General features: G+C 39.5%; 3 protein-coding genes across 5 annotated transcripts; 1 reads left to right on the top strand and 2 right to left on the bottom strand.

Moving 5' to 3' along the window:
• Positions 1 to 68: 68 nt before the first annotated feature.
• LOC110822774 (Pentatricopeptide repeat (PPR-like) superfamily protein) lies at positions 69 to 4,924 on the bottom strand. 3 transcript variants are annotated; one of them, XM_088209652.1, is made up of 4 exons: positions 4,593 to 4,924; positions 1,400 to 3,853; positions 677 to 899; positions 69 to 602 (listed from the first exon to the last, which is right to left on the bottom strand). In XM_088209652.1, exon 2 carries the CDS (start codon positions 3,727 to 3,729, stop codon positions 1,489 to 1,491), a length of 2,241 nt encoding a protein of 746 aa, XP_088065778.1. In that variant the 5' UTR covers positions 3,730 to 3,853; positions 4,593 to 4,924; the 3' UTR covers positions 69 to 602; positions 677 to 899; positions 1,400 to 1,488. The 3 variants fall into 3 exon arrangements, with proteins under 3 accessions (XP_088065778.1, XP_021908675.1, XP_021908676.1); XM_022052983.2 differs by having other exon boundaries at positions 1,400 to 3,979; positions 4,611 to 4,924; XM_022052984.2 differs by having other exon boundaries at positions 4,611 to 4,923.
• A 1,633-nt stretch (positions 4,925 to 6,557) lies between these two features.
• LOC110822804 (Putative membrane lipoprotein) lies at positions 6,558 to 7,768 on the top strand. Its single transcript, XM_022053018.2, has 2 exons — positions 6,558 to 7,481; positions 7,565 to 7,768. The coding sequence occupies exons 1-2, from the start codon at positions 6,641 to 6,643 to the stop codon at positions 7,615 to 7,617; spliced, it is 894 nt and encodes a 297-aa protein (XP_021908710.1). The 5' UTR covers positions 6,558 to 6,640; the 3' UTR covers positions 7,618 to 7,768.
• Positions 7,769 to 9,067: 1,299 nt separating this feature from the next.
• On the bottom strand, positions 9,068 to 13,217 carry LOC110822787 (hydroxyproline O-galactosyltransferase GALT4-like). The gene is made up of 7 exons (XM_022053003.2): positions 11,955 to 13,217; positions 11,489 to 11,721; positions 11,123 to 11,413; positions 10,899 to 11,027; positions 10,588 to 10,761; positions 9,726 to 9,833; positions 9,068 to 9,583 (listed from the first exon to the last, which is right to left on the bottom strand). Exons 1-7 carry the CDS (start codon positions 12,841 to 12,843, stop codon positions 9,374 to 9,376), a joined length of 2,034 nt encoding a protein of 677 aa, XP_021908695.1. The 5' UTR covers positions 12,844 to 13,217; the 3' UTR covers positions 9,068 to 9,373.
• Positions 13,218 to 22,106: the final 8,889 nt, after the last annotated feature.

The following is a 22,106-nucleotide window of genomic DNA, read 5'->3' as shown; positions in this document are numbered from 1 at the left end:
AGAAAAACTCCTACTCCATAGATAAGTTCAGACGCAGGTGATTAAAAAGCTTACATCCCTGAAAGAACTTTGAGTGAACGGAAAGGTCTTGAAATGAAACATATATTTGATACAAGGTCATCTTCTCATCATATACAGAATTTTTATTCACAATTAGCACTGTGTATTCATGTGCTATTATTGTATACATTCATCAGCTCCACTAGCAAATCTATACTGTCAGACCGGGAAGAATTCCTCAAAAAATGGACAGGAGATATGTATGCCAATGAAAGAACTGTGTTAAAACTTTACTCCGAGTTTACAAAACTTCTGGGTTACCAGGATGTTTTGAAATCAGAAATTCTGACATATAATAACTTGAGATTGCTGACAGCCACCACCTTCTATTTATGTCAAATTCCCATTTCATGTGGTGACCGGTCAACTTGTCTTCATGCACAAGTGATTTCTAGTCAGTTCGATAAAAATAATGCCCAAGAACCAGCTTCCTCTCTCCATTGGGGTTGATTTTCGTAGGGTTTCCATAACTGTGCTTCATCTGTTTTGGGTCAAAACTCCAACCTAAGATGACAGAAATTCAACTCTGATGACCAAGCCCACTGCATCAATCCAAGTTCATCTTTTAGCTCAGAAAAAAGCTGAATTATTTGTCTATAGGAACGGTGTTCAGTACCTTCATATAGGGAACTCCTCATAGACAGCCACATTGAGATAGTCGACACACGCATACTGAAAATGCATTTCAGAGTACTTCATCCATCGTCAGTACCTTCATATAGGGAACTCATAGACAGCTATATTGACATAGTCGACACATGCATGCTGAAAATGCATATCAGAGCACTTGATCCATCATGTCGTCATCATTAATTTCAGACGCCCAGTGCACATATCAACTGTTCACCAAAAAAATAATGTATTCGTGTAAATAGTCTGGCTATCAAAATATTTAAGAAAGTGTTCATTATCACTAGCACTAGGAGTCACCGACATGCTTAAAACTTCTTCAATTCACTTTCCCAAACCACAGCTATTGTGTTCATGCATTTCATGCATTAAGTGTAAACTGGTGGTTTGTTCCCGTTCATGTGCATCCTTGCACGTTAATGTGCTTGCATGCTTATGGTCGAGGTTGGTTAATATGACCCATGCTTAACTTAGGCTTTTTAAACCCGTGTTTAACTTTGCTGTACCATAGACTATTCCTCAGTGAAGTCCAATATTCGCCTAATGCAACAAAGTAATTAAAAAGATGAACAAATACTAAAAAAAATATATTTTAAAAGGATGAACTATCGTGAAGAAAAGAGAAACCGATGAGATTCAAACTGTTACCATGTGTGACAACTTAGTGGAGACTACTAAAGGCAGCAGAGACCAGGAGGAAAAAATTTACCATGATGCTTAGAAGATTATAACCGATTCTGAAAAGAGACTTTCCTGCAGGTGTATGCGAATCAAAACTGAAACTCTGGCTGCCAGCTATTAGTTTTCATTGTCAGCCTCACCCACAAGGCACTTCTCTATAATTTCATCACAAGGATCCAGAATGGACTCTGTGCTCCCTTCTTCAAAATTTATATAATTAAAATAATTGTATATTTCTTTATTTGCAACTAATCCTTTCCTTCTCATCTCTTCAAAAAGTTCTCTTGCCTCCAAAAATTTCTTCCTCTTAACAAATCCCTTGATGAGGGCATTGTAGGAACTAGCAGAGAGATCAAATCCATTTCCAACCATTTCTTTGTGCAAAAACCATGCCTCTCTCATATTCCTAGCTTTACAATGCCCTTTTATTAAAATATTGTAAGTGTTTCCATCAGGCATCACTCCTCGAGAACACATGCCTCTATAAATACTTGTAGTTGCTCGCATGTCACGTTTAATGCAGTATTGTTTCAGAAGAGAATTGTATGTAGTTGCATTTGGCATTATACCCTTCTCCAACATCCAATTTAGTAGTCTCTCACCAACTTCTAGCATTTCAGACATACAAAACCCATTCATCAGGACATTGAACGTGACAACAGTAGGTTTAAGCCCTCTATCCAGCATCTCTCGCAAAAGCTCATGTGCATTAACCATCTGCCCTGCCTTACAGTAAGCATCCATTAGAGTGGTATAAGTAACAGTATCAGGATGAAGTCCTGTCACCTCCATATCCTCCATCAGCTTTTGAGCTTGTGCAATATTTCCCACTTTACATAAGCCATTAACAATTGCGTTGTAGGTACAGATATTTGGTTGAAGGCCCTTCCCACACATCTCATGAAGAAGCTCATTTGCTGTATCTACCTCCCCAAGTCTACAAAGGCCATCAACCAGAGCAGTATATGTGACAACATTTGGTGTACAGTGCATCTGAACCATTTGGTTGTGGACCAAAAAGGCCTTTTTGACTTCACCTGCCTTGCCATAGCCATCAATAATTGCAGTATATGTAACTTCATCTGGTTCAAACCCTCGACTAAGCATTTCATGAAAGAGTTTATCTGCTTCTGCCATCTTTCCTGTTTGGCACAAGCCACAAATCATGGCTGTATATGTTAACACATCAGGAATGATTCCTAAACCATGCATTTCATCAAACAACATATACGCAACTCCTGTATTTCCTTTCTTACAGAACCCGTCAATCAAAGTTGTATAAACCACATTATCAGGAAAAATTTTCCAATTTATCATCTCCCTAAAGAACTTCTCTGCTTCCAAGAGTCTACCTGTTCTGCAGAGAAGAAGAATTATGCTGTTGTAGGTATATGAATTTGGTTTCAATCCTTTTATTTCCATCTCTTCTATAAGCTTCAACACTGTTTGTAGCTCTCCAACATGAGAATATCCATCAATTATGGTACTATAACTTATAACATCAGGAACAATGCCCCTGAACTCCATTAGCAGGACTAAATGGTGGGCTTCTTTTACTTTCCCCAATTGACAAAGAGAATGAATAATAATGTTGTATGATTCTGTGTTCCAGCAGACACCTACATCAGGAAATTCGTTAAAAACCCGAATTGCCATCCCAACTCCATTGAAATTGTTCGATAATCGGCTGAGATAAAAATTGCAGGAATTAGCAGAGATGACTAATCCATAGTTCAACATTTTGTCAAAAACCTTTCTTGCCTCACCGAACATTCCAGCTCCAATGAGGACTTGGAAGAAAATATCAAATACATGAGGATTTGAACCCCAGTCCTTATATGTATAAATTAACCGCTCCAGAAAATAAGGGAAGCAATGATTAATATCCAAATTTGGTTTTTCCCAATAATCACGAATAAGCTTATGCGTCATTTTTAAATCCTTTGAAGCTGTGGCAATTTGAATAACAATGCAACGGGCTTCTAGTGTTGGTTCTCTGCGGATGCATGCCCAATCAAAGAAATTCAAAACCAGTCTATAGTCAGTCTTAATGTTCATGAGAATCCAAATAAAGTGATCAGGCCTGAACTTGGATTCATAAGGCTTTAGGATGCGACGGAGGGGCTCAAAGCGACGTAACTTTATTGCATTGGAGATTTGATGGACAAATTCAGAGTCTTTTATGGTGGGTTTCTTGGGGGAGTAATCAGGAAAAGGTCTAGCATTGGCTGACCTTGCATAATGAAGTCTTTGGCTTAGTCTTCTAAATAAGGAGACCTGAAAAGACTTTGGAGCAAAACAACGTTGGGACAAGAGCTGAAAAGAACAGCCAAGGGAGGAGATGGCACTCTTCTCCATAATCTTGAATGAAATCCATCATAAGAGATATTGAGAACCCTTGTTTGTTGATGCAGAAGCTTTCCTCCAAGTGGAGGAAAAGATGAAAGGGGTCTTCATAACTCCATCACAAGTGAATTACCATCTGTGATTCAAAATCTTCAAGCAATTAAAGTATATCCATTATATTCTTCATAATTACTGCGGAAGAACCTCTAGAAAGTTGGTATCTCTTAGAAATCTAATACTCCGTCATGGAAACTGATATTAACTGAGAACAAATAAAAAGGAGTTGAGAAAAGAGCAAGCACTCTGGACAAATTAGCTTAAACGTTTTCTTCTTATAAACAAATACATTAATACAAAAAAAATATAGCAAAACTAGTCCAATTCCACATTCAAAGCAAATCTACATCAGAATGATGAGACACAAACCACTCCAGTTACTCATCCCAATAAGCCTCGACTCAGTGTAATTACACAACAAAAGAAGCTAACCAATTAAAAGTTCCAGTTTTTTATCTTTGCCACCCCAATAAGCATCTAGAAGCTAGCAAGCAGAAATGAAAAAATTTGATCACGTAAAACCAATGAAAAGTTAAGAAAACATTTTGTTGCAAACTTCACGATACAAATTTTCCCACAAAATCTTATAAAAAAATTATCTGAGTAAACCTTAATCCTAAAAATTCATCCTCTTTCGAAACGAATCCAACTTTTCTCAGACACGTTCCATCAAACACCCTCTGTGCTAGCCTTAGCGTCCAGACAGGCAAAAAGCAACAGAGTAATGCCCAAAATCTCAAAAATCCATGGTCCGTAAACTAACTACCAATCCCAATCAACTTAGAAATTGAAACTCATGTCCTCCATTAACCTCGTACCTTAACAAAGAAACCCACCTGTACAATGCTAGCGTATTTCAGCAGGAGGATATACCAACCGCCATAGAAGGAAACAATAAGTAAAGAAAAGAGTCCTCGACAATATCTTGAAGCCAACAAATAGCAACAAGCTTCAGGCTTAGCGTTTGCCCTTGAGAAAAAATTTGTACTCAGACAACAATCTTGAAGCATTTGTTGATCGCCTCCAGAGTTTGAACACGAACACATACCGCTCCACATCATTTTAGCTCGTCTAAACAGAACCCATGACCCGGAACCCGAATCATTCGGATATCCAGCTCAATATGTATGGACTATGGTCGACGCAAAACTAGTTTTAAGGTCCATGGGGCCAGTAATCGACTATAAAAATTTTAATATTAAATTTCTCAACCCAACTGATTTTTTATGAACAATTTAAATAATTTAATGAACAGAGTGTCAATAATAATTCACCAAAAATAAATAGAAATCGGATTATTTGAAAATTCCATGTGAAGGGTTCCCACTAAGCAAAAAAGCATGCTTTTGCCTTTAATTTTAAGTATGAAAAATTATTATTGAAACAAAAACGATTGAACCCTTATTATAATTTAATCAAACTAATGCAGGGATGTATCTTCTAGACTCTCGAGGTGATATATATATATATATAAATATATCTGTTAGGAATGATGATCACGAACATTAAAAATGAAGATGGGGAAAAAGCTAGTTCAAATTAATAATGTAAGTATAGTAATGGCCTTATTTTTTCAGCCCATTTCTTTCTTATCCTTTATTTGATTCCATTTGCCTTTGCCTTTATTGGGTTTTTGCTTTGACTGTTAGCCATGTTTTGAGGGCTCACTTGCCACCACGTTTTACTTTTTTTTTTTTTTTTTAAAAAAAAAAAAGAGTTTAGAATAAAATTATAACTTTTCGTTTCAAAAATCTAATTTTTCTTCTCTTTTTTGGAATTGTTTTTTTAAAAATCACAACTTCATTTCACCCCAACCAACACCGAAAGTCATAAAAGTGAAGTCAATCCCGCTAAGGAAGCAAGACGCATGCCAACACCTTATTTTCCATTTGGACCATTCTTTACTTCATTAAATAAATTAGTTTTAATATTTACTATCCACTCTTTTGGATGAAGAAACATGCATTACCATATTATATATTATGTATGTATATATATAACTATTTTTTATTGTGTAATAATATTAACTCGTTGTGTTGTACCATTTGGTGCACTTTAATTATCATTAAGGTACTTACATATGATTTATGTATAATATTTTGTACTTATATTGGTGTAAGTTGATTTGTCTCTCTAATGGGATTTAAACTCAACACCCATAATTCTATTCAAAATAATTTGTGCAAATTTTCTATTAGTAATATTGTCAGAAATATTTATGGTAAATAAATAATTAAATTATAAATAATTTTGAAATTATTTCTTACATGTTTTTATTGATTAAAACTTATAAAATTTTTAAAAATTTAAAGTTAGTAAAGTGTTCAGAGATTCGAAAGTTGATCATTAAAGTCGATTCTCTCGTATTCAAATTTTTATTACGTCAGTGACACGATTTATCTACGTTAATTGTTCTTATTGATATTTTTATTAATAAATTTATTTTTTACAACTACGCTATTTAAATTATGTATATTTATATAAAAAAATAATAATTATGTTCAACTTATAATTCATAAGACTCACCAAATCTATCGAAACACCATTAGAGCGAAGATGGCTTAATGAGAGTTGCCTTTCTCCCTATTTTTGTAGTAGAAAAATGATAAGATAAACTTTTATGCTCTAGTTTAATATAAATTTGTATAAATAAGAATTTTAGACCAACAAACTTTATATCACTGTAATAATTACTGAAATAGTACACAAAAGAAAAGCAACTTACAAAAATGAAACAAACTAAAAATCCATGTCATCACCAATCCGATTGCCGAATCAGAATATATACCGACACCCATATACATACATATCACACCTTCAAATCTCTCCCTATTCTGTCTGATTAGTCTCACAGTCTCCTCCTGCGATGAATCTAAACTACTCTCTTCTTCCTTTCGTCTCCTTCATCGCTCTCTTCTTTCTACCTTCCTTAATCTCATCTCAATCTTGCCAGAGATACTGCGGCAAATTACCAGTCCGATACCCATTCGGCACCGGCCCCGGCTGCGGCGACCCACGCTTTCAACAATACGTAACCTGCCATGACCAGCAACTCGCCTTAACCACACACACCGGCTGCTACCCGGTCACCGACATAGACTACACCAACCAGCTCATATTCATCTCAGATCCTTCCATGTCAACCTGCGACTGCACACGACCCAGCAATGGCTTTGGTCTCGACTGGGCCGCTCCTTTCTCTTTCCACGACGACACCGTTTTCACTCTCCTCGACTGCTCCCCCACTTCCTCCCCAATCCTCAAATCAAACTCCAGCTCTGTTCCTCTCTGTGACAAACAGGGTTCACCCATTTGCACTTTCTTGTATTCTTGCACGTCGATTAGCATGATGAATCTGCCTATCTCAACTTGCTGTGTTTACACGCCGGTTGATCTTGGACCGTCGTTTGAGATGGATTTACAGAAGCTGCATTGTTCTTCTTATTCTGGGCTTTATAGTTTTAACGGACAGGAATCAGACCCAAGAAAATGGAAGTATGGGATTGCCCTGAAATATAAGTTCAATGTTTATAATGATTATCCAAACTCCTGCGCCAGTTGCGAGAGGACAAATGGAGCTTGTGGGTATAGGACAGAATCTTATAATACGTTTATATGTAGCTGTCCTAGTGGATTCAATACATCAACTGAGTGTTTCTTTGGAACATCTTTTAACAATGGCTTAAAACTTCTTCCATTGCAGAAAGGTACTAATTATATTGATTTCTTTTTCTTTAAAAAAACTACGTCAGGTTGGTTTGTCTAATATTGGGAATTTTTTGATGTGCAGGGAATTGGCTGCTTGGTGGTCTGCCATGGATTCTGGTTTGGGTACTACTGTAGATTAATTGTGAAAAACTAATAATAATAAAAAAGGAATTATAACAGTCCCAAACTGACTCAAGTTAATGCCGAAGTTTTTTTAAGACCATTTTCTCTTCATGTGATGTGATGAACTGGGAAAGATCTTCAGAAGGAAGGAATGTGTAAATAAAGGTAATGGTGGACGGTGAAGGACGGAGTCAAAACAGGAAGAAAATGACTTTATGATTTCTGTGCTTATAACACAAAACACACGCGCACACACATATATATATATGTATGTATGTATTTTGTGTTATAAGTAAATATAGTAATCAGTTTTTGCTATTATTTCTTTTAGGCATCACTTTTACTATTGTTGATAATATAATTATGTAATAAAGGAATTGTGAATTTATAAGCTAAGGTTACCTTTGTGATTAGATTGCAGGATTATTACTAATTTTTGTTTTTTGCAAATTTTTAAAGTTAACGTTGATAATTTGTCTTTTTTAAAAAAATAATGTTAAGATTGCTTCAACATTTAATTTTGCTAAATAAAATAAAATTTTAAATGAAAAATAAACTTACAAGTCAAAGTTAAGTTAATTTTATGTTCAATTTAAGTAGGTGTTTTCATTTTTTTTTTTTCCTTTGACGAGTATAAACACAAATCCATAATTGATTCAACTGTACATCAAAATTTTAAATTACTACTAAAATTTAAGAATTAAATTGACATAAAACATGTTTGAACCAAGTGCAACATTAATCTTAGTGCTTAAATCTTTGACCCATTAGAAAAAGTAATATACAATAAGGTATTTTTAAAATGTCACACGCACAAACTAATTCATCCCAAAACTAAGAAGAAAAAAAAAAAATCCAGCAAATGCTAGAAAATTTAAATTAAGCCAAGAAGTTTTATATGAGTTTTCAGGTCTACATGGATAAAGTAGGCATTTGAATTTTGGATTGGTGGGTTTAAATTAAATTGAGTGATGGAATGGAATAAGATTCTCTTAAGCATCCACTAACAGAGAATCGCTTTCAATATAATAAAGCCTGGGTCTTTTTTTTATGTGTAAAGCTTCTCTCTTTTTATGTAAGCTTCTTTGGCTGCTTCTACATAGTGACATACAAAGTTCCACGCCTACTTTTACATCAACCCAATAAAAGAAAAAACCCACCTACTTGGTTTCCTTTTTGCATCCAAATGTTCAATACTTACTTACAGCAAAAGCTGAGATTACTTATAGACGACACTTACAAGTTATATCTATACAAGGTATATCTACGTATTCAACTGAAAAATTGCTTCTTTCGTAAGATCTTATGGGTTAAAATTGAATAGTCCATGTGAAAAACTGGAGGTCAATACAAATATTTTTTCTCCTCACACTCAGATTTACATACTCAAATAAAGCAAATGAAATGAATACATCAGCAGGATGGTCACACAAAGAAAGAGAGAGAGAGAGAGAGTCTGCCCTTAAACAAAAGTATTTGTTGCATTCTGGTCAAGCTGTTTTTCAATTACAGGCTACGGATCAAACTAGATATTAGACATCCTGAAGCCATTTCAAAGAGAAATGGAGAGGCTAAAGGGGGAAAAAGGGCTAAATTAATGAATGAATTTGGAAGGGGGATCATGAAAAGCCCCTATATATATATATAAAACTAAAAAACCCATTGGATATTTACAGAAATAATTATAACTGCAAAACTTCTTTCTATGTCTCCTTTCTCAAATTTACCACATGCTGAGATTAACACTATCCGCATTAATGTGCCACGATCATCTCATATTGCAGCACTGGGGCTTTTCGTGATGTTGCAATTTATCCCACATGCATATCATCTGTCTTGGAGATTGGTAATGAGCAGTATAATAATCCTCAATGCAACCAAACTGACAAAACTTCAAACTATGAATGTACTCCACTGGTTTTGAACTGTTGAACTTTTCCACCCACATTCCCATGCTCACATCCTCCATCTTGAATAACTGCATAATGTACATATCCATTTCAATAATTCATCCATGTTTACCGATTAGCGCAGCCTTCGCATGAGTGACTCATGCATCGACACAGAATTGGAAAGGGACATAGAGGTTACTTGGTACAGAAGTAACTGCAAATACTTACCCTCAATTTATTTTCTTCAAACTCATCAACAATGAACTCTGCAATGTCAGATGATACTATGTATCCCGGACCATTAGCATAGGGAGGATAATCTTCCTCTGGCCATTCCTGGTTATCAACACAATATCCTTAGAAATTGTTAAGGATATGGAAAAATCCTAATACCCCTCAAGAGAGGAAACTCAATAAAACATAACATTAACGTTTTATGGGATTGAACAAATTCTGGACTGCCAAGAAATTTGGCCAAACTCAGTACCATCAGTTGATTATTTAGAAAAAATGACAACTGTATAATGCTTTGACCTTCACTAGGTACTTGGGAACAACAGAGCGCTAAATCATATTTCTGCAAACAAACAAAAATTCAAAACTCCCCCATTACAAGGCAAAGAAAAAGATCATCTAAATGGCAGGTGGGGGCAATAAAAGATTAGATAGATATTATTTCAAAATCCTCGTTTTAGGAAGAGCACTGAATTAGTTTCAAATCACAACATTGGTAACATAGATCTATTTAAATGAAATAGAAATCTCTTAGCTTGCTACTCTAACAACACACTTGAAACTAAAAGCATTGTACCATCCAGCAGAACAAATTCATGCCAAAGCATATCGAACCAAACATGAATAGAACCAAGTCCACAAAAGAAAGCCACTCAAGAGAGAGGGCATCCAAACAGGAAGCAAGCAGATTATATCATAATCTTTTGCATGAAAACGCCTTCTTACCCACATCATTATGAAAACAAGTATATGGTGAATCTTATAATTGAGCATCAGAAAAGAAAGTAGCACTCTGGGAAAGGTAATTAAACAATTGAGCCATCTAATATTTGCAGAATTGAAGAGAAAATCATACCTCATATGTCACAGCCCATTTACCATGACGAAGAGGTTTGTGATAGTAGTTCATGTTCCCAATATATAGACTTCTATCGGCATGGACTTTCTTTGCTTCCTTGATAACAGCATCCAGCCTAACAAATGTATCATCATCACATTTCATGATGTACTTTGCAGCTACAGTACGAACCTGTGGATAACCACAAACATTGAGAACAAAGTATCTCATGTAAGCTAAGCTCATTAGTAACAAGAACTCTGATAGATTGTACATGTAAATTTTAATAGACAAAATACAGTGGGAATATATTGTCCCTACACCCTCACCCCATATTCACATATTGCGACAGTCTTCAGCACAACAAGGTCATAGTTATCCATGTAAGGAACTATAACAACATCACCAAAATACTCTGCTTCTTTCTTTAGCTCCAAGTTGACTTCTTTTCTTCCATGCTGAAAAAAGAGAGAATGTAATTAAATTCTCCATACTAACAACAACTCTCATAGTAGTTCCGAAAAGAAAATATGCATCTTGCATTCACCCATACCAGGGCTACAAAAAACCGAGCCACAACGTTCGAATTTTGTATTAACTCATGCTGCATCCAAGATTTCCTGACAGCCATCCGCTCAGCAAAATGATTGCCAGCAGAAAGGATGCCTATAAAAAGTTCCACAGGTCCATTGGGAAGAGGTGGTGCTCTCCAAATGTTTAACATCTCAAGATGCTTCTGTGGAGCAAAACTTGGATGCGTAGAAGGCAAGGATGCAGCAAATACAGAGTGCACATCTATGTCCCCATTTAAAGATAATCCAGTGGCATCCTCAAGGACAAATCCCTGAAAAGATTATAGACAAACAAGTAAGTATTCCATATTAATCACGAAGATCAAGCAATGTAGAAAAATACTTACAGTGCGATAAGGGAATGAAGTAATATGTCTGCCGTCAACATTAATGTGGTAACCTTCCAAGCCTGCCCTTAAGGTAAGAACAAACAGCTTGCCTTCTGAAAAAGGGTAAGGCCAATCAACCGTAACTTTCTTTGTTCGGCCTATTAGTCTGTTTAACCACCATGAGGATTTTGATTCTTCAGAATGATTATCATCATCACGAATCCATTTCTCACATTTTACCTGTCCATCAACTGCATAATTTGGAAATAATTGCATATTGTCACTTGAAAGTAATGAACTTAGCCAACAAATTTTTGACCATTAAAACACACCGGTCTCAGAGTGGTTAAAAATTTGTTAGAACCTTCAAATAAGGTAGGTTATTCTGCATTCACTATCACTAGATTTCATAACCAATGTTCCCAAGCTACAGTGACAAATATCAAATCCAGAGAAAGGCAAAAGACAACGAAAAATCACCTACCAGTCTCCTCATCAGCTCTGGATTTCCATCCCTCGCATCTAAGCGCCGAACCCCATTGCATCCTATAGCAAGTATTCTGCTCGATCACTGGCTTTCCGCTCCAGTCGCCTTTCAGCCTTGGATTGAAATGCAATATCCGCGGCGGGTCCTCACCGTCTACAGTTTTCAGCCCCTGCAACTCCATCATAAACTGCGACACCATCACCGAGTCGTCCCCTTCCTTCAGCACCGATATCTTCGGATCATGCTCCGCGTGAGCCCAGCGCGGCATACCCACAACTGTAATGTGCGACCCGAGTGTTAACCCACAAGGAATCACTACGATTCGGCTCCGGTTCAAGAATTCCGACCCCGATATGGAAATAGAATGAGGGCATGATTCTGATTGATTTTGCTTCAGCTTCTCTATGTCGGGCTTCGCCTTCCCCGATTCAAGTTCATCCCAAATTTTTTTGCCCACAGAAAAGGCGTGCTTAACGGCCTTGAGGAGCACGGGGAACTGGTCAGGGTTGCCAGTACCATCGAATTTGCTCTCGTTGAAGAAAAGACCAGAAACTTTCCTGAACTCCCCCATTCTCCTCTCCGGCGTCCTCGACCGTGTGGGAAAGGATGACATCTCGGCGGCACTGGGGGAGGGGTCTTTCAAAGGTCGAGTCGGGGCTTCTTTGGCGGAAAAGTACTGTTCGGTCTCGAGAGCCAGAGGCCTAGGCAATGCGTCAGTGAGGAATCCGACGGAACCGTCACCAGAAATAGAGCCGAAGCCAGTTCTGATTACTAAAGGGATTTCAAAAGTAATGAAGAGGAGGTAGAAGAAGAGAACACCCATCAAGAACTGAATCAGCCGGAGTCGACTCAGTGACAGCAGCGAGTCGAGTTTCCCTCGCTTCATTGCCACTGAGAAGAAGAAGAAGAAGAAGAAGAAGGAAAAACTCCCTAAAAGATCTCACCTTTCAAGAAGAAAGGAAGTGGGTCGTCAGGCAAAAGAAGAAAACAAATATCAAAAGAGCCTCTATTTGGTTTGGTTGGTATACAAAACCGTGTTTGTTCTCTCGCTCCTCTGAATCCCTAAGATTCGTGCAAAAACAAATTTGGGGAAAGAACTCAAAGAAGCAAAAGAGTTAGAACTTAATAAGAAATAGAAGCTTTGAAAACTTGATTGAGAAAAATTAAAAATTGACAGACTATTTGATCAGCCAAGTCCTTTTCACCACTTCCCATGCGGTGAAGGGAAATAAAAGAGAGCAAAACGCCCCAGTTTGTTTCCCTATCGTTGCGCGTACCTGAGACGAAGGCAGGAGTAGTGGCTTCTGCTTCTAACACCAAAACGACGGCGTTTGCAGTCCACATTTAGATTCCCTAAACGCTGCCGTTTGAATTTCTTAAAAATTGCTAGAGATTAAAATTTGCAAGTAATGAAGGGACAGGTCACAGGTGGTCGGTGATGGCGTGGACACCACATTCTTTCAACGACGCGGGGTCTTGGTCAACTTTTTTCTCTCCCGTGTAATTTTTTTAAAATTAAAAAAAATATATTTATTATAATAAAATTAAAAATAATGATTGAACTTTACAGAATGTAATGGTTAAGATTGGTAGCGGCGAAGGAAGGACCGTTAAAAGTTGTGACGGGGTTTTAAATTTTAATCGTTGGAGGTGTCTTTGTCTATCACTTTTATTTTTTCAAATTTTAAAATATTGTCACTTCAATCATTATGGCACAGCCAAAATGACCCATAAAATTTATACCAGTTTCTAATTTTTTTTTTTTTTTTAAATTTGATTATTTCATAAATATAATGTCGATAACAATTATTTAATTTACTATTACTTTAAGTTAAAAGGTAAATTATTAATAATGTCGAATTATTATTTGATTTATATTCGGATAGGCGAAAAAAATAGTGAAAAAAGAGCCACGATTGATGTGGACCAACATGAAATTGGGAATTTATCAGGACTCGTCATTAGTCACTCGGTGTATTAATATTCAACTCCCGCGGAAGGTGACAGGAAACGCCGGTTCACCGGTCACGTTTTTATATTTTTTGATGAACGAGGTGTGAAAACACGTGACGTTTTTTCCTTTTTACGTTAATTTTGAATAAATGAGACGTATGGTTAGTTAGTAATAAACTTTTAAGAGATGGTTAGACTCCAAGTATTAATTAACAATTAAAACATTAGGTCGTCTAACTTTATGTAAATTACAATTAATTTGCAGTTGAATAATTAGTCGGGTGTTTAAAATAAATGAACTATTATTATAAAAGTCAAATGAAATGTAATTAGTTCATGCATATTGTTAAATCATAAAATAATTTTAAATTTCAATAACTAAATGTACTTTTTTAAAATCTACTTAAGTTTTAATTTATAATTGATTTAGGATCCTATTAGTATTGTTTTAATGTATTTTCTATTCATTTAGTTGTGGACAGAAAATGGTAAGCTAATAAATTAAAATTTTTAAAATAAATTTTTCTATTTTATTCTTATGATTAAATAATACTATTGACGATTTTTTTATAATAATTTATTTTTTAAATATAAATTCATATATTTCATTAATTTTACGTATAATTATAACATAAATTACGCAACAAAATATACGAAATTAATTCACAATTTCGTAAAAATAGATGATAAAAAAGTAATTAATCTTATAACTAATTATTAATATTTTGTTATAAATATCAACTAAACAAACTACTAGGTTAATAATTTTATTTTTCTTTATATTTTAAAGTTTTAATTATTTAAATAAATAAATAATCACTTTATAATTATTAATTTATTACATTTTTTACTATATAAATATAATTTACATAGTGCAATAAGATTAGTTAATGAAATATAATTATTGTAAACTTTAAAGCTAAATATTATTATTTGATATTTTAAGTGTATTGTGTTTGATATTTGGAAGTTTAATATAAATGAGTATGTCATTCCAATTTGTATAGATTTAACAAGTGACTACATATATATATATATATATATCTGTAACGGCCCCGTAAATATTAAAATGAAATGAGTATTTAAATATATCAAATGCGGAAGCGAGATCAAAATTTCAGTTAACATCCCTTACACGAAAAACCAGAAACGTACTTAAAATATAAAAGATTAAACTAACTAAGAGAGAAACTCGAAAATAAAACTATGAGTATGACTACAGAGTCTCTAGGTATCCCCTTCGTCATCCTCCTGCGGAACGGGCTCGGGAACCATGTCTTCCTGATCTGAAATGGTTAAATAAGGAGTGAGCTACACTAGCCCAGTAAGAACATCACGATATCTCACCGTCACGGAGGTAAAGGTGGGTAGAAAAACACAAAAGACCAATGGAGCATAATTTACAAAAAAACCTTTTATCAATAATAAAACTTTTACCATCCACTTACCTTGGTGGAATTTATGAAAACAATATAAGAAAACAATAACATTATCATAATCATTGAATAATATAAGCTGTAAAACATAACACTTATCACGCCTCTTGAAATTCAATCATTGTACAACATATCTTTTTCTCATTTACCAGCCTACTAGTATCCGTGGGGGTCCATAGGGGTTCCGCTACCCGTTAACCTTTAACATTCATAATCAGTTTCCAGGGCCGTCCCCATACCCCGTCCGGTATGGGCGCCAAAACCATGAACCTCAATACCCCGTCCGGTATGAGGGTGAAACGGGCCGTCCCCATACCCCGTCCGGTATGGGCGCCAAAACCATAAACCTCAATACCCCGTCCGGTATGAGGGTGAAACGGGCCGTCCCCATACCCCGTCCGGTATGGGCGCCAAAACCATAAGATCTCCATACCCCGTCCGGCATGTGAGACCACAATCCCGGTAGGGTTCCCTACGGACCCGGTCCGTCCACCATCTCCCAGGATATCTAGTCAGGCTGACCCCATCATACAATTATCAGTCTACACAATGTTTCATTTCCCTTTTCCTCAATAAGCATCATCAATTCACATTTAAACAAGCAAACAGTAATTCATGCCAAACAGACAACATACAGTATCAGTTTTTCAGTCATTCAACCCATAATTAATAAAAACGTAGTATATGCACACAAATCTGTAAAATGAACACATCAAACCCCATAATGCATTTAAAGCTGTAAAACAGTGTAAAACAGGCCAAATAACAGTAAATCATCAATCACACTAGACTCGGGCTCCATTAGCAACCTTAAGCAATTTCACACATGCGTTAATTCAAGAAATACCGTTTTATCATTTTGAACTTTAATACCGTGATAGGAAATAGGGTGAGGGGTCCTTACTTGTTTTCGAGATCCGAATACGATTCACAGTGCGCCTGCAGGCCTTCCCTAATTTTCCCTGAATTTTTCCCGGGGAACTGAAACACACTAACAATACCTGCACGTGTTCCAAAAAAAATCCAAATTAGGCCCAGGGCCCCTTTCGGACCAAATCGCAACTCCGGCACGGCGGCTCCGCCGTGCTCCGGCGACGGCACCGCCGCTGGCGGCGGCGAGTCGCCTCGGGTTGACTGTTTTCGGCCGTTTTCGGCCGAATTCGGCCACACTCGCATTGGTCCTTGTCAGAAAACAGCCCTAGGGCCCTCGGGGGGCCAAAAATCACGGAAAAAACGGAGCTTACCGGCGGCGGCGCTCTCGGGTGCAGCGGCTCTCCGGCGAGGTTCGTGTTTTGGTGATTCGGCTCCGGTCAACCTGTAGAGAAAAGAATGGTGATCACGGTGATATAAAAATTGCATCGAACGGAGGCCGGGAAGGGCCTCGTCGGAGGCAAAAACCGAGAGGGGGCGCGGCGGCGCCGCTGGGCTTCGGCCGCGTATTCCGGCCGTTTGGCCGGGATTTCGGTTTCGATTTGGCCATAGGAGGAATCAGTGCGGAAAAACGAGTCGGGGGTATGAAATTTACCTCGATCGGCGGTCGGAAATTTCCCCGGTGCGGCGGCGAGTGGCGGCGGGTGGCGGCGGTCGGCCTCTGGTTCGTCTTCCCCGGCGAGCGGCTGGCGGCTAGGGTTTGTGGTCTGGTGTGGGGGTTCTATTTATAACCCCTTGCCTTTTGATCACAGCCGTTCATTTTGTTTTAATCTGGGCCGTTCGTTTTTGATTGAATCTGGGCCGTCCGTGCGATTGAATCTGGGCCGTCCGATCGCGTGATTGATCTGGGCCGTCGGATCGCACCCACGCGGATCGCCAACGTGGCTCCTTTCGGAGTGACGCGATCTTGCCACGTGGCAGGCACTGGTTGGCCGGGACTGCTGACGTGGCTGCTGACGCGGCTGCTGACGTGGCCCCCCTTTTTTTTTTTTTTTTTTTTTTTTTTTTTTTTTTTCTTCCCCTCCTCCTTTCCGGGTGCTACAACTCTCCCCTCCATAAAGAAATTTGGTCCCCAAATTTGCCTCATTACTCTTGATCAAACAGATGAGGATATTGGGCCCTAAATTCTGATTCCAGCTCCCAAGTCGCCTCCCTAGGCGTGTGGTTCTGCCACAAGACTTTTACAAATGATATTTCCCGGTTACGGAGTATTCTGCTTTCTCGGTCTGTGATACTGACCGGTACTTCTTCATAAGACAAGTCCTCTCGGAGTGAAAGCGGTTCATGAGCCACGACATGAGAAGGGTCCGGATTGTACTTGCGCAGCATAGATACATGAAACACATTGTGAACCCGGGAGAACTCAGGGGGCAGTGCAAGTCTGTAGGCAGTGGTACCAATCTTGTCTAAGATTTCAAAGGGTCCAATGTATCTGGGGTTTAATTTTCCCCTTCTGCCGAACCTACTAATTCCCTTGAAGGGGGTGACTTTAAGAAACACACGGTCACCTTTCTCAAAGGCCAGGTCTCTCCTCCGGGTATCAGCATAGCTCTTTTGCCTACTCTGAGCTGTCTGGATGTTCTTCTTGATCTTAACTATCTTGGACGTGGTTTCTTCCACCAAATCCGGGCCAAACAATCTTCTATCGCCCACTTCCTCCCAACAAATCGGTGACCTGCACGGACGCCCGTATAGCGCCTCGTATGGGGCCATGCCGATGCTTGCTTGGTAACTGTTGTTGTAGGCAAACTCTATCAAGGGTAGGTGGTCGTCCCAATGGCCTCCGGAGTCAAGGACACAAGCTCGGAGCATATCCTCCAGCGTACGGATTGTCCTCTCTGATTGTCCATCGGTTTGGGGGTGGAAGGCAGTACTGAGGGACAGCTTTGTTCCCATAGCTTGCTGGAAACTATTCCAAAACCGAGAAGTGAATCTGGGATCCCTGTCGGATACCACTGTTACTGGGACCCCATGCAGTCTGACTATTTCCCGGACATACATTCTTGCCAACTTGTCCAACGAATCAGTCATCCTGATGGCCAGGAAGTGGGAAGACTTAGTGAGTCGGTCAACAATTACCCATATGGCATCGTGTCCCGATCGTGCCTTGGGTAGTCCCGATACGAAGTCCATGGTGATGTGTTCCCACTTCCATTCTGGAATCGGTAAAGGCTGAAGCAACCCCCCTGGGCGTTGATGTTCTGCTTTGACCTGCTGACATACCAAGCACTTAGATACAAAGTCGGCTATATCTCTCTTCATCCCATTCCACCAGAATCGGGGTCGCATAGTTTGGTACATTTTTGTACTTCCTGGATGCATGGCGAACCTTGAACTATGGGACTCTGTCATGATGTCTCTTTTTAATTCATTGTCGTCTGGGACACACATTCTGTCCTTGAAACGAATCAATCCGTCGGCAGAGATCTGAAATTCTGAGTTCACTCCCTGTTCTGCATCCTTCTTGCGGTTTACTAGGGCGGGGTCGATTGACTGGGCTTCCTTTATTCTTTGGATTAACTCGGGTTGGACTGCTAGGTGGCTCAAACATGTGGCCCTTTTCAGATCTTGCAGTCGAACCTGCTGCGTAGCCCCAATGGACTTGCATTCCGAAACCATCAGATGGGCTAGGGTGCCTGCACTCTTCCTACTGAGGGCATCGGCTACTACGTTGCCCTTACCTAGATGGTATAGGATGTCACAGTCATAGTCCTTGAGGAGTTCCATCCACCTTCTCTGACGCATGTTGAGATCCTTCTGAGTGAAGATGTGCTTCAAACTCTTATGATCGGTGTAGATCTGAAAGGTCTCTCCATACAAATAATGGCGCCAGATTTTCAAGGCGTGTATGATTGCGGCAAGCTCCAAGTCATGGGTAGGATAGTTCTTCTCATGATTCTTTAGCTGTCTAGACCCATATGCTATAACCTTTCCATGCTGCATCAGGACACAACCCAGGCCCAGATAGGAGGCGTCACTATAAACTGTATACCCTCCTGATCCGCTCGGTAGAGCCAGCACGGGTGCAGTAGTCAGTCGCTTCTTCAATTCTGAAAAACTCCTTTCGCAGTTCTCATTCCAATCAAACTTTGCATTCTTCTTTGTGAGTCGGGTTAGAGGGGCCGCTAGACTGGAGAACCCTTCGACAAACCGGCGGTAATAACCCGCCATCCCTAGGAAACTGCGAATTTCCTTAACTGTTGTCAGCCTTTTCCAACCAAGTACCGCTTCAACCTTTTCGGGGTTCACCGACACCCCTTCCTTCGATATAACATGTCCTAGGAAGGCGGTTTGCTCGAGCCAAAATCCACACTTGCTCAACTTTGCATACAACTTCTTTTCCCTGAGTACCTGGAGGACTTGGGCAAGATGATGAGCATGTTCTTCTCTACTTTTTGAGTAGATTAAGATATCATCGATGAACACGATGACAAATTTATCCAAGAACTCTCTGAAGATTCTGTTCATTAGATCCATAAAGATGGCCGGGGCGTTGGTTAGCCCAAACGGCATAACCAGGAACTCATAGTGTCCGTACCTGGTTCGGAATGCCGTCTTGGGGATGTCTTCTGCTCTCACTTTTACCTGATGGTAACCTGATCGTAGATCTATTTTAGAAAAGACCTGTGCACCCTGCAACTGATCGAAAAGGTCATCAATCCGGGGGAGAGGATACTTGTTTTTAATTGTTACCTTGTTTATCCTTCTATAATCAATACACAGCCTCAACGTTCCATCTCCTTTCCTTGCAAAAGTAACCCCGGCACCCCATGGGGAAATGCTGTGTCTAATGAAGCCACTGTTTTGTAGCTCAGTGATTTGTTTCCTTAGCTCTTCCATTTCGATGCGGCTCATTCGGTAAGGAGCTACCGAGATGGGTTGGGTTCCTGGCTGTAAGTCTATGGTGAACTCGACCTCTCTGTCCCCTGGTAGACCGGGCAGTTCATCCGGAAATACGTCTGGAAAGTCTCGGACTACTGGAATCTCTTGGATACAAACTTCCTTCTTGGGTTTACCTAGTTAGGGAAAATACAATATCAACGCACTGGGAATTAAGGAGAAAAGAATTTGTCATTAGGGAGAATCAGTACCGAATAATTTTATTAACTTGTAAATGGCTCCTCGTTGGGAGGATTAAATACAATCTTTTTATTAAAGCAGTCTATGGTGGCGTGATACGCCGCCAGCCAATCCATTCCTAGGATTACATCAAAATCCCCTGTGTCTAACCCTATCAGGTCTACCCTCAATTTTCTATCTGCTATCTCCACGGCACATGCCCTGTAGACAACCTCTCTATGAAGCCGGGGTCGATCAAGGAGGGAGCGGGGTCCCGAGGTAAAGGAACTGGGGCCGGCTGAGGGTGAACTGGGGGACCCTGTGGTGGCGCCTGCTGATGGGGTGGGGGCACTGGAATATGCTGTGGCGGCGCCTGCTGGTACCGTGGCTGTGGTACAGGGTCGTACCGCGGCTGTGGCGCCGGGTGGTACTGTGGAGGAACAGGCTCCTGCCGGGGTGGCTCGGGATCAGCCTGCTGTAGCGGGGGCTCAACCTGCGCTAGCGGAGGAGGTCCGGGTAACTCCCTTCTCTCCTCTTGCCTTTGCTGGGCAGCTACGAGAGCCTCCACCATCTCAAATAGTCTGTCTAAATCCTCCCGAAGCGAATTATCTTGGGCCGCTTGGTTTAGTGGGGGCCTTCCTCTCCTCATTCCCGTGTACTCGTTTTCACAAGGAATGATTGGGTAACGATATATCGGTGAGTATTACTCTAAGGCATTATTGTGTAAGGGATGGGTCCGAGGAAATGCGGCTCTGATACCAACTGTAACGGCCCCGTAAATATTAAAATGAAATGAGTATTTAAATATATCAAATGCGGAAGCGAGATCAAAATTTCAGTTAACATCCCTTACACGAAAAACCAGAAACGTACTTAAAATATAAAAGATTAAACTAACTAAGAGAGAAACTCGAAAATAAAACTATGAGTATGACTACAGAGTCTCTAGGTATCCCCTTCGTCATCCTCCTGCGGAACGGGCTCGGGAACCATGTCTTCCTGATCTGAAATGGTTAAATAAGGAGTGAGCTACACTAGCCCAGTAAGAACATCACGATATCTCACCGTCACGGAGGTAAAGGTGGGTAGAAAAACACAAAAGACCAATGGAGCATAATTTACAAAAAAACCTTTTATCAATAATAAAACTTTTACCATCCACTTACCTTGGTGGAATTTATGAAAACAATATAAGAAAACAATAACATTATCATAATCATTGAATAATATAAGCTGTAAAACATAACACTTATCACGCCTCTTGAAATTCAATCATTGTACAACATATCTTTTTCTCATTTACCAGCCTACTAGTATCCGTGGGGGTCCATAGGGGTTCCGCTACCCGTTAACCTTTAACATTCATAATCAGTTTCCAGGGCCGTCCCCATACCCCGTCCGGTATGGGCGCCAAAACCATGAACCTCAATACCCCGTCCGGTATGAGGGTGAAACGGGCCGTCCCCATACCCCGTCCGGTATGGGCGCCAAAACCATAAACCTCAATACCCCGTCCGGTATGAGGGTGAAACGGGCCGTCCCCATACCCCGTCCGGTATGGGCGCCAAAACCATAAGATCTCCATACCCCGTCCGGCATGTGAGACCACAATCCCGGTAGGGTTCCCTACGGACCCGGTCCGTCCACCATCTCCCAGGATATCTAGTCAGGCTGACCCCATCATACAATTATCAGTCTACACAATGTTTCATTTCCCTTTTCCTCAATAAGCATCATCAATTCACATTTAAACAAGCAAACAGTAATTCAT

Source organism: Carica papaya, chromosome 8, assembly GCF_054855325.1.
Source record: "Carica papaya isolate Zhongbai chromosome 8, ASM5485532v1, whole genome shotgun sequence".
Taxonomy (NCBI): Eukaryota; Viridiplantae; Streptophyta; class Magnoliopsida; order Brassicales; family Caricaceae; genus Carica; species Carica papaya.
Note: the sequence above shows the minus strand (reverse complement) of the source record. Positions and strands in the feature narration are given on the sequence as shown.

Coding starts and splice junctions, on each gene's coding strand:
- LOC110822787 (XM_022053003.2), bottom strand. CDS start 12,843: ATGAAGCGAGGGAAACTCGACTCGCTGCTGTCACTGAGTCGACTCCGG. Junction 9,834..10,587: donor AATGGGCTGTGACATATGAG/GTATGATTTTCT, acceptor GTTGATAACCAG/GAATGGCCAGAGGAAGATTA. Junction 9,584..9,725: donor TTGAAGAAAATAAATTGAGG/GTAAGTATTTGC, acceptor TACATTATGCAG/TTATTCAAGATGGAGGATGT.
- LOC110822774 (XM_088209652.1), bottom strand. CDS start 3,729: ATGGAGAAGAGTGCCATCTCCTCCCTTGGCTGTTCTTTTCAGCTCTTG.
- LOC110822804 (XM_022053018.2), top strand. CDS start 6,641: ATGAATCTAAACTACTCTCTTCTTCCTTTCGTCTCCTTCATCGCTCTC. Junction 7,482..7,564: donor ACTTCTTCCATTGCAGAAAG/GTACTAATTATA, acceptor TTTGATGTGCAG/GGAATTGGCTGCTTGGTGGT.